Source organism: Oryctolagus cuniculus, chromosome 13 (assembly GCF_964237555.1).
Source record: "Oryctolagus cuniculus chromosome 13, mOryCun1.1, whole genome shotgun sequence".
Lineage (NCBI taxonomy): Eukaryota > Metazoa > Chordata > Mammalia > Lagomorpha > Leporidae > Oryctolagus > Oryctolagus cuniculus.
The window spans coordinates 17,731,607-17,747,580 of NC_091444.1; the positions used below are offsets into that span (position 1 = coordinate 17,731,607).

The 15,974-nt window shown below is 50.0% G+C and overlaps 2 protein-coding genes across 15 annotated transcripts in view; both read left to right on the forward strand.

Annotated features, from left to right (window-relative positions):
- Positions 1–6,272, forward strand: part of NAV1 (neuron navigator 1) — a 232,671-nt gene extending 226,399 nt beyond the window's left edge. For all 11 annotated transcript variants that reach the window (XM_051820452.2, XM_070055083.1, XM_051820456.2 and 8 more), the window contains one exon: positions 43–6,272. In XM_051820452.2, coding sequence (XP_051676412.2) covers positions 43–138 — 96 coding nt within the window. In that variant the 3' untranslated portion in view covers positions 139–6,272. The remainder of the gene's footprint in view (positions 1–42) is intronic.
- A 1,495-nt stretch (positions 6,273–7,767) lies between these two features.
- Positions 7,768–15,974, forward strand: part of IPO9 (importin 9) — a 57,834-nt gene continuing 49,627 nt past the window's right edge. For 2 of the 4 annotated variants that reach the window (XR_011381329.1, XM_002717601.5), the window contains exon 1: positions 7,768–8,031. Coding sequence is in view for 1 of the 4 variants with exons in the window: in XM_002717601.5 (XP_002717647.5) it covers positions 7,869–8,031 (163 nt within the window). In the remaining 3 variants the exon portion in view is untranslated. Of the gene's footprint in view, positions 8,032–11,853; positions 11,965–15,974 lie in introns of all 4 variants that reach the window. The other 2 variants (XM_051820461.2, XM_051820462.2) reach the window with 2 other exon arrangements.

A 15,974-nucleotide genomic window follows, 5' to 3' on the forward strand; every position in this document is an offset into this window, starting at 1 on the left:
CCCAGAGTCCTGACTCATGACCCATCTTGTTACCCCCTTTAGATGGCCATGCTGCTGAAACTTCAAGAAGCTGCCAACTACATTGAGTCTCCAGATCGGGAGACCATCCTGGACCCCAACCTCCAGGCCACGCTGTGAGGGCACAGGGCTCACTGGCACCCCGGACGGCAGAGGGCTGGCATCGGCTGCATCAGCTCCTCCTCTGCCCTCCCTTCTCCTCAAGCACCGGCTCCAGCCCCAGGAGGAGAACAGGAGGGAGGAGGAGGTGGGAGAAGGCGGGCAGGTTCTTGGTGCTGCACCTTCAGGACTTCCTAGTCAGGATTGGTGGGGTCGAGTTGGGAACTTGTGTCCCCTAAATACATGTACTGGCCTCCTCTCGTGACTTTGGGGAAAAGATGATTATAGGTCTTTTCCTCCATTTCCTGTCTCAATTACAAACTCCTGGGCTTTCTGGAGGGGGGTGGATTCCGAAGACATGGAAAAACTGCAGCGTTCCTGATTCTTGCGAACGTGTGGGGAAAGCTGAGGGAGGCAGGAAGCCCCCAGATTTTCTCACAGCCCCTCCCCAAGTCCATCACCGCTGCCAACGACGCTTCCCGAGATCTGGCTGGAGCCCAGAAAATGAAGCATGTAGTTCACACAATGTTTAAATCAACCCATAAAAGGTTTAAAAAAAAAAAACAAAACATGGAGAAGATGAAGCTGGAGAGGGGGAACCAGTTGCCCCGGCAGAAAAAGCGCTGCCCGCTCTGCCTTCCACTTGACAAGGGGAGGTTGATGCCGTGGCCGCCAGGCTAAGTGAGCAGACCACAGAAATGGCATCGCAGCCTGCAGAGACACCTGCTCTCTATTTAACACACACACACACACACACACACACACACACACACGAGAGTCAATAAACCCTACTTCTTTATTTTTTATTTCTGCTTTTTAATTTTGTTTCTATTTTCCCCCCTCGCATTTGCTTTCTTATTTTCCTTTGTTTTGCTTCTTCCATTTCCTCACTTGTCCACAAGATGCTGGGCTACTTTTCCAGTGGCTGGTTTGGCTTTTCCAAGGGAAATCCTTTGGAGAATCTGATGCCATCCAGCTGGTACCAGCTAGACCCCTGCCACGCCGCTGTCCTTGGCAGCTGTGGCTGTGGGGCTTCGATGAGACACCAAACTCTGGCTCAGACGTAGCGGGAGAAGAGGAGCCGAGTTCCCTTGATTCCCTTCTGAAAAAGCACACAATCTGCCTGGGAGCCCAACTGCCAGCCTCTGGTGTGGGAGGGGAGAGCCGCAGCTGGACAGATCTACTCTGAGCTTCATCACGGACTGGAGGAAGACAAGGAATTGGAAATATTCCTCTGTCTTGTGACTTTCTGGCTCCTCACTGCACTGTTCCAACAGTAGCCACTTTGCCTGAGTGAATCTCAATTCCTGACTAGCCCCTGCTGACTGACGAGTAAATATTCACTTAGAGGAGACTGGATCTCCCATGAGAGGTACCACAGTCAGAAGAGGAGGCTCAGGGAGTTTGATTGGTGACCAACATCTGCCTTCCAAAGATCCCACCTGTGGCCCCTTTCCTCTTACCCTGAAGAGCTGGGAGTCTGTTCTTCTCTTGAGAAGTGCTTGCTGAATACTTAGTAGCAGACTCTAGATTGAAAAAAAAAAGATCTGGGTCCTCAAGTTCAAGTCTAGTAGGAAAGGGAAGCTCCATTCAGTGCATGCCTCCTCGTTATCTACACATTGGGATCGTCTAAGAAACATAGCTGGAACCCAGGGCGTGAGCGAAAAAGAAACCTTTGATTAGATGTCCAGCACATCAGGGTGGAAGATCAGTTAAGATAAAGCCTGCGGGGCTATGGAATGTGGCTTGTCTGGAGTGGCAAGTCTGCTCCCTGCCATTTCTGAAGGCCTTGCTGGGGCGAGATTCCCGGCTGAGCTGCCTGAGAAGCTGTTTCAGGTCTCTGTAGATCAGGGATATGTGCGGGGCCTGCACCCAGGTGTTTGCTCTTCAGATTCCTAAGTGGCACAAGACTCCATCAGAATCTTCAGCTGTACTAACCTGGATCCCTGCTCTGCCCATCTGAATCTTCAAAGGAGAACGTTTTCATTTAGGTCCGCGACGTGGTGCAGGTGACACTCCCCCTCCCTTCCCCAAGCTTCTGCATTCACCTGGCAGGTCCTGAGGACGACAGGGTCATCTATGCTGGAAACTTATTGCTATTGCTGCTAATTCCATGAGCTGTGAAGATCCCCAACCAACTTGGCTGTGCAACGTGCAATTCTGGGGTGAGATGGAGCTGTCCGAGGATGGTGCTGAACTCACTGCCTTAAGGTCTCTGCTGTGCAGAATGAGGAGGCCTCAAAGCCAAGGGTTCCAGCTTAGCAGGAAGAGAAGACCAGACCAGACCTAGGCCTCTTGATCGCCAGCCGGAGCTCCATTGCATGGCCAGGCTCAGGCTTCTATCGCCATTTTAATCGGATAGCCGAGCCCTTAATTCTCTGCTTTCTGGTGCTGCCCAGCCAGTGCCTTCTGTCATGGATGTTGCTGGCTACTTGAGAAGGAGGAGAGGGGAGACCCTTCTTCCATTCTAGCTGCCTCAGACCCTAAAGGGATTCTTGACTCTCTGGTAACTGTGGATACCACCGTGACTCTTACCTGGATCCTTGGCAGGTTGGTTCTGAAGGCTGCTTGTGCTGTGACTGCGTTTCTGTGCCTGGGATCCACCACCCTTCGAGTCGACCTCTGCATTTAGCCCAGGTCTCCAGTGATTTCCCCCGGAAAGTGTGTTCCCATCTGGGGAGGTGTTGGTGAAGCCTCTGGAGCCTGGGACCCTGTTTACAGTTGCACATCTGGGCCCCTCGCCAAGGGGATCAATCATCTCACAGAGGAATCGTGGCTGGCAGCAACTGCAAGACGTTGAGCCTCACGGTGCTATAACCCCTTGGGATGCTCATCAGACTTCTCTGAAGCAGAAAACCGGAGCTGCCCCATCACTGCCCTGGAACTAACAACAAAGAGCAAATCCACAGACTTGTGTCCCATCTTCACGGCTGTTTTTTTGGTAGAGAACACTGGGATCCCTTAGCAAAGAGAAACTGGGTCCCCTGGCTAAATTCTCAATCCCAGGCACCTTCAGAAAAATCCAGCCTAATGCTGGAACCTGTGCTACACCCCTCCTCTCCAGCCCCTCAACTCCATCCTTCACCAGAGTTGGCTGGTACATGACTTGGTTCAGTACCCAACGTCACCCTGTGGGGAGAGCCACACGTCCAGGAGAGGCTCCCCAGCAGAGTCCCTCTCATCTCTGGATGAAGACGACCAACACATTTTGTCCAATGTACTTGTTTCTCAGTCCCTGCCTAGGCACTAAAAATAAAATACTAGGTAATTGGAGGCTAACCTGGGACCTGATGCGTCTGTGTGTGTGTGTGTGTGTGTGTGTGTCACAGAAGAGCAGTTTGCTGTTGCTGTTTCCTTCTGAGGCTTCATAGAGTATTTTTTAAAAAATCTATGCTTTGTGGCAACTCTACGGTGCTTATCTCTGTCTGTGTAGCTCCTTATGCCAGTGTCTTTCATGGAGTCTAACCATTGGGAAGGTAGAGGCTGACAGGGAAGAATCTGTTGCCAGAGCTTGGACAGCCCCTACGGTGAAGTCTGTGTGGGTTGGTAGAATATGTTTTGCTCTTGAATTCCCAACCTCCTAAGTAATCTATCGATAATCCTTAAGGATGTAAGATGAACTAATGATTTCTGTGCTCCTTTCTGATTTTCCTTGTTTACATGACTCTCCGTGGACCTAATCTTGCTGTCCACATCCAGCTCCCTGAGACAAGGGACACACGTTCAGGGGCAGAAAGTAGAACTCACATCATACATCATCACCTGGGAAGGCACCCATATTCGGGATCACTACCCACAGGTGAAAATTGCCAAACTGAATGGAACTCCTACAGGATCAAGGAGATACTTACACAAGACTTTAGGGAGTCTTCATTGCAAGGTGTTGGGGAAGGGAAGCTGTCCTAACTGCATATTTAACACAGGGTTCAAGTGCTGAAATAGCCCAGACCACCAAACACAGCTCCTCCTCATGCATCACACTTTGAACTGGGCATTGGCCAAGCAAAAGCTGTTAAGTAACAGACCTTAGGGACACTGTTCCCCAAAGCCTGAAGATGCTGCCCCTGATGACTGAATCAGCTTTAGATTTTCACGAGACCTCAGTCAACCTGATCAGGAACACGTGGGGTAGCCAGCTTGGCTGTCCCGCCACCCAGGGCGATGTATGTGTGAATGCTCAGCCTAGCTCTGGCCCCAAGCACTGCCAGCCACAGATCCTAGAAAAGGTAGAAATAAACTGGAAGATCTTGAAGGGAGGACACCATTGAGACCAAGACAGCTGGAAATTAAACCAGTGTTTACTGGACCCTTCCTTTTTGATGCTTTGGCCATTTTTCTCGATGATTATGCCACGAGGAATTTTAATGTGACAAGGGTTGTTGTGGAAGTAGGTGAACCCCTAGTTCCTTGAGTCAACCCTTTGGTTCCTTGAAATCAGTGGTTTTCAAAGTGTGGGTCCAAAGCTGCAGCTCCTGGAGCCTTAGAAGTGAGCTTTTTAGGCTCCACCTCGGAATCTACTGAGTCAGCAACTCCAGGGGCTAGGGCCCCGCAAGCCACATTGTAACAAACCCTCCTGATGACTGATGCAGACTGAAGTTGGAGACTGACTGTAAGGCAAATCCAGCCGTCGGTGTTCTCACACTAAGGGGCTTTGGGACCGAATAAGAAGATTCTAGGTCCTAATCCAGACTTCAACGCGAATTTCAAAAGTCACCTTTCTCATCCTTCTCTGTGTTTGTTTTGCCTTTGATCTGAACAAAGGAAAAGTACGTGTGCTTCTGGGCAGAGTTAGGGGAGTGCTTGCACCTTTGTGAGTGGGACAGCTTTCCGAGAAAAATCTGCCCAGAAACTTCCACCTGCAAACTGAGGGCCTCTGCCAGAGGAAAGCAGTTGGAGGTCTCTTCCAGATTCCTCTTCTGCTGGGAAACTTGTGTCTATTCTGAGCCTGTTTCTGATGATGTCATCAGACGGTGAAAAAAGTCACCTTATTTCCATGACAACGTGTTCTCCCAGCAACATCCCTCCCTTGATTTGAGTTATAAAAGGCACTGCTGGCTCTGAGAACCGGTCGGAACCCCTTCCCCAAGATGGCGAGCAGGTGCAGGGCTCCAGGACCCCAGGCCAGCCCCTCAGCTCGCAGGAGAGAGTTGTGCGTGAGTGAACACGGTGCGGGGTGCCTTCGCCTACAGCCCAGACTTTCCCCACATTGCAACCTGGACACGGAGCCACTCAGCCAAGGCGAGAGAATAAAATACTTTTTTTAAAGAATCTGAAAAGAGCTTTGTATCTCAGAGCCACAGTCGAGCAGATGGGAATGAGGGAAGCGAGGCTGTCTAGAGCTGGTTTTGTTTCGAGCGTGTCAACTTCCTGGGGGTGGGGCAGAGAGCATAGTGAAACTCTGGAGTTCTTCTGAGTTCTGGAACTAAGACTGGGAAAGACTGGGGCCTAGGGAAAGCCAGTGCAAAGTGATTGCCCTAAACCCACCCCTCAGGCCCCAGAAGGCTGATGAGGGGCCCTTTAACCATCTCCCGTGGGGTCTCTCTGCTTCTGGCCATTTCTGAGAATGTCCATACTATGAGGATACGGCCAGGGCTCCCGCGTTGCCTCCAGTCTCTGGGCTACTGCTGTGCAGTGGCTTCCCATTTCCTAATGTTGTTGTTTGTTTTTAACACAGCCCCTGCTAGCTTCCTCCCCGCCCCGCCTGTTTCGGGCAGTCTGTGTGATGGAGTCTTTCTCAGATGCGTGGCGCTCCTCAGGTGGAGGGTGGGCCGGAATGTTTGCAACACTTAATTTATTGGGTGCAAAACCCCAAACCAGGATATGTGTGTCTCTGTGTGTTTATGTTCTTTTCTCATCTGACCCTCCTCTCTTTCAACCAACCCCCTTTGTGTAACTACTGTAGAAAAAGCAAAGCGGGATGTGGAAAGCAGACTGTTGTATATAGTTGCGGTAACAATCATGAAGAGACCTGGGCTGTCCCCTCAGTCATTGGTTGAAAACTGAATTCGTGCCGAGGCCAGCTGAAGAGGCCTTCCTCCATCATCACCACGGAGGCCCCTCCCCCAGGCCCTCTGTCCACCAGGCCTGTCTCCTCCCAGCGGGATTCATCTGTTCGATGCCATTTGCGTTTCAATAAAGTTATCTCCTGTATTGTCCACTGGTTCTCTCGCGCGCCCTCTCTGACTCCTTTCTGTCTCCTGCAGCGCCACGGTCCTGCCCTTGATGAGCTGAGGGCGCTTGAGGTCGTTAGCCTAACCCGGAAGTGTAACCCACTGGCCCCCAGGTCAGCGTTTCGGTTGGGGGGTGGGGACCCCGCCCACAAGCTGTGGATAAAGCCCCTCTACCAGATCTCAGACCACCCATCACTGCCCCACGTTTGAGAACGCCCTCTGGACTTCCCTCAGTTTTCTTCTTGGCGTAAAGTGAATTAATCTGCAAGAAAAGATACTGCCCCATGGGAGTCCGCTTCCCCTGGCCACTGGTGGGAGAGAAGGCAGTCTCACCTCTCCCCATTGCAGCAGGAGGCCCAGGAAGCAAATTTTCCCTGTGAAATCAGGGTTCATGATCCACCTCAGCCCTCTCATCAATATGTTTTCTTTTTTTTTCCAAGAATTCAGTGGAGCAACTGACATGCGGTTTTAAGATTTTATTTATCTATTTTTTTAAAAGAGTTACAGAGAAGAGAGAGCTTCCATCCCAAGTGGCTGCAATGGCAGGGGCTGGGCCAAAGCCAGGAGCTTCTTCAGGGTCTCCCACGTGGGTGCAGGGGCCCCACTACTTTCCTAAGAGCATTGGCAGGGAGCTGGATGGGATGTGGAGCAGCTGGGACTCCAACCAGCAGCGCCAGGTCCTAACCAATACGTTTGGAGCTGGCCTCAAAATAAACCAAGAAAACATTCTTCGGGGAAAATCAGAGGTGACTTGACCCCCAACAGTTAGCGATTGGGCATCCACAGCCCCTGGGACTAACAGGAATTGCCAGCTGCTTTCCTTTGCCATTGGCAACGAAAGAGTTCCCGGGAGCCATTCGTAAGGTGCGAAACCCGAACAGCTTACTCGGAAATCCCTGTTCTCGCTCCCACCCCGTAGCACGCCTTTCTCCCCGCAGCCACGCGCCGCGCTAGCCTCCAGCCCTGCATTCCAAACCCTGCACGCGGATCCTCTGCACCTGCTCCACCGTTAAGCCTCGGTCCCTAGGGCCACTCCCTCAGGCCGGGCCCTGATAGCCACTCCCACTACTGCCCTGTGTCTGCAGTGTCCGGCCAGACTTCTCGGGGAAAGCCATGTATGCACTGACCGCTAAAAGGATTGGTTCTGGGTCGCACCGAGGACACTGGGCCGAAAGCCACCGGCACTCCCCACGCCCATCTTTAGATTCCTGAGGCTTGGGGGTAAAATAAGCTGGTTTTAAAACAGCTCTTCCTGATGCAGACCCCTCTCCTCCATCCCCACCCCAAGCCCTCCCTCCTAGCAAGTCCATCACGGCCTTTACTCCGAACGAGATCGCTGACCTCACCTAGGACCCGCGTTCACCTAAACCCTCAGCGACCCCGGCCGGAAAAGGCGCAGTCTTCGCTCCAGCGGCAGAAGGCGCTGTCTCTGGAGGCTTCCGCCCGCTCCCCGCCCCCCGCCGCGGCCCGCTCCCGCCCGGCTGTGGTGCGCAGGCGCGGCTTCGCGGATTGGCCGCGCGCGGGAGCCGTCATCCGGTGGCGGGTCCCGGCCTCGGGGCTGGCGGGCTGAGGGGAGAAAAGATGGCGGCAGCGGCGGCGGCTGGCGCGGCCTCCGGGCTGCCGGGTCCGGTGGCACAAGGATTGAAGGAAGCGTTGGTGGATACGCTCACTGGGATCCTGTCCCCGGTGCAGGAGGTGCGGGCGGCTGCCGAGGAGCAGATTAAGGTGCTGGAGGTGACGGAGGGTGAGTGAGGCGGGACCGTCACGAGGATGGCTGGGACCTGGGCCGGCCGCACGATCCGCTGACCGCCGCGGGGGACCGGCGGGGCACAGCGGGGCAGCGTCAGCCGGTGGAGGGCTGGGCGCCGAGGAGCGGAGTCGCCGGCGGGGCGGCGAGGGTCGCGGGAGGCGGAGCCTCGGCGGGGAAGGGGCGGGCGCGGAGCCCGGGGTCGCCGGGGACGGAGCGGGGGGCGCCGGCCGGGCCGGGCTGAGTGAGTGTGGGAGCGGGGTCTCCGGGCGTTGTCTCCCCCAGCTCGCGGTGCTGGCATGGGAGGAGGGGGTGAGAGAGGAGGGTCTTGAGGAGGCGGCTATCAGCGTGGCGGACGTCATCGGACAAGTTTCTGCCTTTTGTAAACCCAGCTGGTTGTTTGCACTCTCCATGCCTTCCCAGAAATTAAATTAAGCGCATATGCACTGCCTCGCCTTCCTGCCCGTGCTCCCCCGTTTATTTCCACAGTGATATGCACTTACTATAAAACACACACACACACACAACCCTGTGTGCAATTCTCTTTGGAAGAACCGTTCATCCTTTGTTTTTGATTCTTTGTCCACATCCTGCTATTGTGTGCGCTAAAGTGATGGAGAAGAAAATGAGCTGTTGGTTTGAGATTTCCTATCAGTTTCCTGCTGAGGGGGCCTTTCTTTCCCAGTGTAGCCACCTGACAAAGAAGAACTGGATCCTCGAATGGCAAGAAACTCTTCTTGGTCCTTATGTAAGGATTCTGTCTGGTCAGAAATTCGCTGGAACTGCAAATCATCAGAATCTCCCAGCTCAACTAAGTATTTCCACTACCACGCAAAGGCCTTTTCAGAGAGAAGGGGCAGTGTCCCTGGTCTGACCAGTCACGCTCAAAACCTCGAGTTAACTCTCCCGTTGGGTTTATTTTCAGTGAAAAGCATTTTAAGACGAGTCATCCCTAAATTTGGTTTTGTGTTCACTGTCTCAGGATGTGACAGCTGTTGAAAGCAAATTCCCTTCTGTTGCAAATACGTTAAAATTTGGGGGTGCGGCAGGTTAAGGACCATTTGGAAGGCCCCGTTGTAGTTGTCATGGTTCTGCCTCCTACTGAGTAGGAGAAAGCTGATTGACAGCCATGCACAGATTGCTCGGAAGGAGTTTTTGTGCCCTCCAGGTAGAATTCCTTTATTCATGGTCGTGTCTCTGCCTCTGTTGGGTGTAAAGGAGGAAGAGTAACAAAGCAAAGGAAGCACACCACCTTTAAGTTGCCACTTGAATGAAGTTGAAGATCTGGTGCAGAATGGCCCCACTGGACCTGCCCTGAATGATGCGCAGTGTCCCTGGTGCTCCAGATGCGTTTCTCGTGGGCCCTGGCTCATGTTGAAACCGTCCGGCACGCTGCCGCTCCGTTTGGAACCCATCTCAGCTCTAGCCAAGCGCATGGTCTTGTCCAGGCAAAGGCAGTTATAGACTTCATGAGGTCTTCTTTAGATTCTGGTCTGTCGTGTTATCTTTTGAGGTCTTGAAATCAAAAATTAAATTTCAGCAGCACAGAATTTTGATCTGAGCCACTGGTGGGAGGTAGGCTGAGCCCACCCTCCTTTCCCCCCATAGCGTACTGGTAATGTGCTGCTGGAGGGCATGCTGGGAGAGGCAGGGAAGGTAGGGGACGGCTTCGATGCAGTGACCTGGTACTCGTCCTCTAGTAATAAAGGCTTAGGATGTGGTTACAGGGCTGAGCAAATCGCGAGTTGAGTACAGTGCCTCTGACTCCTTAGAGACTGTGTCTAGAATAGTCTGACTCTTTACGTTTATCCACACAGCTATAGAGATTCCCCCTTTCACCTATCTTTTAAGTGGAGGGTGGTGGTTCATTCCTTGGATGCTCTTGGGGCCTTTACCACTTTGTCTTTGCCATTGGATCCAGAGGACGTCGTATCTTGGATCTGTCTCAGTCTGAGGTCTCCTGGATGTGGATGAGTAGTTTCTTCTCCACCGGCCATAACTCCTCTCTGAGTGAAACTATAGCCAGGATTTAGCCAACTGTGTGGCCTGATGTGTTTGGTTGGACGTTGCTCCTGCTGTTAGAAGGCCCTGAAAGCACAATGAGGAGCCATTCTTGCAAATGAAGAAATTATTTTCCTCTTTAGAGTTGCTTTACACTTGTTTATTCCTAGGTTGAAGGAACTTTGCTTTCTGGTCCTCAAAAATACTCTTTCTTGAAGTTAACAAAAAACCATAGTTGGTGTTTTATTAATTGTGTTCTGGTGATCTCTGAATCCTTTTTTTGGTTCCATAGGGTCCAGGGTAGGGTGACAACTAGATCTATTTCCTCTGTCCTCTCAAATAATGACACTGTCTTTGTGAGCCCTTTGTTATGGCCTACCATAAGAGATCAGTCCTACCTAGTCCTTGAGATTAACTGGCCTGTTCCCTTTGCCAAAAAGTTGTGCTGCCATCCCTGGCTGCCAGTGAATGACCCCTAGTCTTGAAGATTAAGTGGAAGAATCTTTAATTCATGGGGAATGGGCACAGGTCAGCTGTCAGCTCTCTGTTAGAAGGACAAATGGGTTGACATGCTCTGGCCAAATTGTACCATAGATGGGATTTTGAGAAGCAGTTATTTTAGGAAATAGAGTTGATAGAGTCCAAAGTACATCCTGATCATTAAGTCTGCCAGATGATTTTTCCTGAGCGATAACTTGCCTATAATTATTAGCCAGAATGGGTGCCTATTTTAAGCCAATAAAGTGTGTATGTATGAGAGACGCACCTGACTCATATAGTGTGTCAGTCTGAAAAGGAGCACGGGAGGTTGCTTCATCAGCCTGGTGTCCTGGAATGACTTTGTTGAGTCCCTGCGCTTGCCATTTTCCAACGTCACGTGGATCTAAGAGAAACCCAGCGAACCTCTCTGAATACAGCCTACTTAACCGGGTTAATCAGAGAAGGAGGTGGTACCAGTGACCGCGTTGTTTAGACAGCGCTGCCATCCTGAGCTGGGAGGAGCATTGCTTGAACATTTGGACGTTCCTGTGCTGCTCAGTGTTCAAGAGATAATTGTTACCCTTCATTTTTCCTGGGAGGGTTGAGATTGTGAGTTTGATCAGCAGGGTTTCTGGGAATTTAGTTCTGCCTAAATAGGATAAAAATGAAAAGCCTTTTGCTTTGTTAGAGCATTCTTCTAATTCCATTTTATTAAAAGGCAGGGTCATGTCAAGCATTTTGTAACCATGGTAATTAAAAAAGACTGGGGAGTTTGCGAACTGCCGAAAGCTCTTACGTCGAAGTCTGATATTTTCTACTTCATCAAATCTTTTCTGTTCTACTTACAGTAAGATTGACAGCTGAGTGTGTCAGCTTTATATCTTAAAATGGGGTTTCCTTCCCTTTTTTTCCTATGTTTTCCCCAAAGGACAGCGACAGCGTCACGCAAGTGATGACATGAGTTGCTTTGCTTTTCCCGGCCTGGCCAGCATAGCCCAGACTTTCCTATGCACTAGACTTAGACTCTGGACCGTTTTCTTCTTGTAGTTATTTCTTTCCATCTGTTAGGAATGAAGACATTTCCCCCGTCGTCGGCTGGGACTTAGTCTGTTCTGTCTTGTTTCCAGCAGATATGTCACAGAGAATGCATTTTCCCCCTTCCACCACCATTACGTTGAACTGGGGAGGGGTGGAATGCTCCCCCTCACCTTTCCTGGCATCCCGATGCCGTCCCGATGCCTGCGTTGAGTTCCCCATCTTAGATGTCTAGAGAGATGATCCTGCTGGCTGGAGGTTTGCTTTCTGGTTCTCATGGGCACTTTTCTGGCTCTCTTGCAGTCTAGCGTAAGCACTGTCCACCTGCGAAGGGCGCCCCTCAAGGATCCAGACGCACTCCTGGGCATGTGGCGGGCACTGAGCCGAGCGGAAGGCGGCCGCGCTCGGAAACAGGCCAGTGGTGGAGTTTTCTTTTTCCTTTCATCTGTGGTGTTGTGGGGGCTTACTAACCCCCGTGAGACAGAGGGGGCGTCTCCAGAGCTCTGTTCAGAACTCTCCTTGTCCAGACAACCCCTGTTTCCAGTTCTTCCTGCTAGCTGACCGTCCAGGCACGGCCACGTCTTACCGCTCCAGAAGGCTTTTAAAGCGGTAGCCTGTACTTCTTAACTGATCCCTTGTCCTCCATGCTCTTTGTTCTAAGTCCGGTTTTAGGTCATGTGTTTGCCAGGTTGGGTGAAAGGAGGGAAGGGGAGCAAGGATAAGGAGAGAGGGAAGCAAAAGACCCAGACTGCAGGATGAAAGAGGGCAGAGGATTTCTTGGAAGTCGGAGGACAGTTTGGGATTGGAGTAAAGGTGCAGTAGAGAGCCCAGAGTCAGGGTGAAAATGCAGTTACCAGAATCGGTCTATCCTGTTTTTCCTTGGGGAAAGGAACTAGGGAGGTTAAGTTTCCTAACAGGAATGGGCTTTAGAATGCTAACTTTGTATGACAGCTGTCTTGCGGGTGTTCTCCTTTAGGTTAACTTCATAGGTTGAATCTCAGTTTAATCTCAATGGTTCCTTTCCAGGCAAAGCACAGTGAAATGGCTGTGTGTGTTGTGTCTCTTGTATTTTTCTCTACCTCAATCACCCCACAGTGTCATTCAGCTTTTCTTTTTAATGTTTTCTAAAGAAATCATGTTAAAGACACTAATCAGTAAAACTAGAAATCCCCACAGTCACATCCAGTAAATAGGGTTTTTACTGCTTAATAATCAGCAGTAGATCAGCATCTGTGCTGATCAGATTTAAAACAAGACAGAGAGCTTTAGGATTTTATTTTTCTGGATTTCCCTTCTTTGTGTTTTATGGCAGAGTTCATGGTGAACACCATGTTACCATTGACATTCCTTGGACACAGCTCTTCATATAACTTCTAAGTAAAATAGAGCTTAATGGATGTGACTGTTCTAGAGTAACTGATATCCCTATATTTCTACACCTGTAAGTGGCGTAGACAGAATAAATTGAGTTAAATAAAACAAGTTAATTTAAAATAAACATTCTGCGGCACATCAGTTAAGATGCCCATGTTCCATATCAGAGCGCCTGGGTTTGAGTCCTGCCTGCCTCCACTTCCGATTCAGCTTCCTGCTCGTGTGCACCCTGGGAGGCAGCAGGTGATGTCTCAACTATTGGATCCCTGCCACCCACATGGGAAACCTGGATGGAGTTCCTGGTTCTTGGCTTCAGCTTGGCCCTAGCTGTTGGCAGTATTTGAACTAACAGATGGAAGATCCCTCTGTCTTGCTGTCACTCTGCTTTTCAAGTAAATACGTAAAACTTTAAAAAATAATAACTTACATTTTCCCTCCATACCCTAATAGAAATGAATTATTTGTCTTTGAATTTTTGGAGGTTGTAAGCCAGAGTTGATTGTGTGGTTCCCATTTTTGAAACTCTGGAAGCTTGTAAGAAGAAAATCTATTCTGTTTGTTCTGTTTGTAAAATTTGTCTTAGTTACCAGTGATAACCATCTTCAAATATTTTCTTTCCTATTAAGTGTTGTGAGCAATTGTTTATGTTACTTGAACTTTCCTTTGTCCTCTTGCAATGTGAAGGAAATAAGATTTTAGAGAAGATCCATCTTACAGTTCTTGCTCAAGGTACAGATCCCTTGGGTGATTTAGGTTTCTGGCCGTCACATAGGTCTTAATCTTCTGATGATCTCTTAATCTTGTCATCCTGTGCAATCTCAGTGGCTGGTGAAGCAAGGTGGTTAGAGGAATTTGGAGTATGATGTTTGATAGGTCACCAGACACGATTAGTTTATGATTATGTTAGAAGAGCCCCCAGATGTTGTGATCATCACTAGAATGCTACCCTCACCTGGCACAAATGTGAGAAAGTATATTCATGTTAAGCTTTTTCTCTGGTTGATGAGAAAGGGCCCCCAATTGTGACAAGCCCTTCACATGAAGTTGCCTGGTCTGTATGCTTTCCTGGCTCTTCTGGCTCAGGCCGGAGTGGGCCCGTGGGAAACCTTCCATGAACCATAGTGTCATCCCAGTACTGTGAGAGTATCAGTGACCTCATTTAGTTTGTAGTGATGACCCACAAATTGTGCTGTTGCCAGGAACATTGAAACCTACATCACAGTGGCCCATGCAAACATTATATAATAGTACCTTGAAGGAAAATGTTGTATGTCCCAAGTAATTTATGAACATGCTTGCGGATCATTCTGAAGGAAGTCACTTGTGGTACACCAGAACTGGTTTACTGTGTCCAGGGGGTTAAGCCTGGGTAGACATTCTAAGCAGATGTAATGTTATCAAGTTAGCATCCATTATCACACTAAGCATCTAAACTCAGGCCAGCAACATGGCACAGCAGGTTAAGGCGCCACTTGTGATGCAGGCATCCCATATATTGGAGTGCCAGGTGGAGTTCTGGCTGTTCCACTTCTGATCCAGCTCCCTGCTAATACACCAGGGAAAGCATCAGAAGACGGCCTCGGGTTGCGGTTTCTGGCTCCTGCTTCAGCCTGGCCCAGATGTAGCTGTTGCCATTCGGGGAGTAAACCAGCAGAACCAGCAGGTGGAAAATCTCAAACTCTCTCTCTGTCTCTGTCTCTCTCCCCGACTCCCCACCCCCACTTTTGTCACTCTGCCTTTCAAAAGAAAAAGAATCTGAATTCAAAGGGAGTTGTGGGTTCCTTACTAGTGCTCTCTCTCGTTTTACATAAAATTCACATGTGCATTTCAGTGTGCTTTTTTTTTTTCATTAAAATTGAACATTGGTGTCCGAGAGGTGTTCCTAAATTGTATCTTACTCATCTGTGTTTCACATCCATTTCTGAAAGTTGACTCCCCTATGTTTGGATTATAGACATCTCTTTGTTTCTGAATGTGAGTGCCGGCTCAAATCCCAGCTGCTCCACTTCCAATCTAGTTCTCTAATGCACCTGAAGACTTATGTATGTATTTGAAAGGCAGAGTTACAGTAGGAAGGAGGGAAAGAGAGAGGGGTCGATTGATCTTCCATCTGCTGGTTCACTCCCTGGAGGGCCACAGTAACCAGGACCAGGCCAAAGCCAGGAACCAGCTCCATCTGGGTCTCCCACATGGGTGCTGTGGACCAAATATGTGGGCCATTTTCCCCTGTTTTCCTAGGTGCAAGAGCAGAGAGCTGGATTGGAAGTGGAGCAACTGAGACTTGAACCAATGCACTTACAGGATGCTAGCATTGCAAGTGGCAGTTTAACCCACTGCACCACAATGCAGGTTTGAAAGTCAGAGTTACACAGAGAGGAGAGGCAAAGAGAAAGAGAGAGGTCTTCTATGCCATGGTTCACTCCCCAATTGGCTGTGTTGATTCAAAGCCAGGATCCAGGAGCCTCCTCCGTGTCTTCCACTCAGGTGCAGGGGCCCAAGGACTTGGGCCATTTTCTACTGCTTTCCTGGGCCATAGCAGAAAGCTGGATTGGGAGTGGAGCTTCCAGGTCTCGAACTGGCGTCCATATGAGATGATGGCGCTTCAGGCCAGGGTGTTAACCCGCTGCACCATAGCACCCGCCCTCCAAATAAATCTTAAAAAAAAAACAAAAAACAAAAAAAAAACGTAAGAATTCAATAAAATGGCCAAATAAAACACAAAAATCAGTGGCTCATATATTCACAGACAATAAAGCCTAGAAGATTTTTATTGATTTTTTTTTAAAGATTTATTTATTTACTTGAAATTCAGAGTTACACAGAGAAGGAGAGGCAGAGAGAGAGAGAGGTCTTCCATCCGCTGGTTCACTCCCCAGTTGGCCGCAACAGCTGGAGCTGTGCCCAGCCGAAACCAGGAGCCTGGAGCTTCCACCAGGTCTCCCATGTGGGTTCAGGGGCCCAAGAACTTAGGCCATCTTCTACTGCTTTCCCAGGCCACAGCAGAGAGCTGGATTGGAAATGGAGCAGCTGGGACACGAACTGGCGCTCAT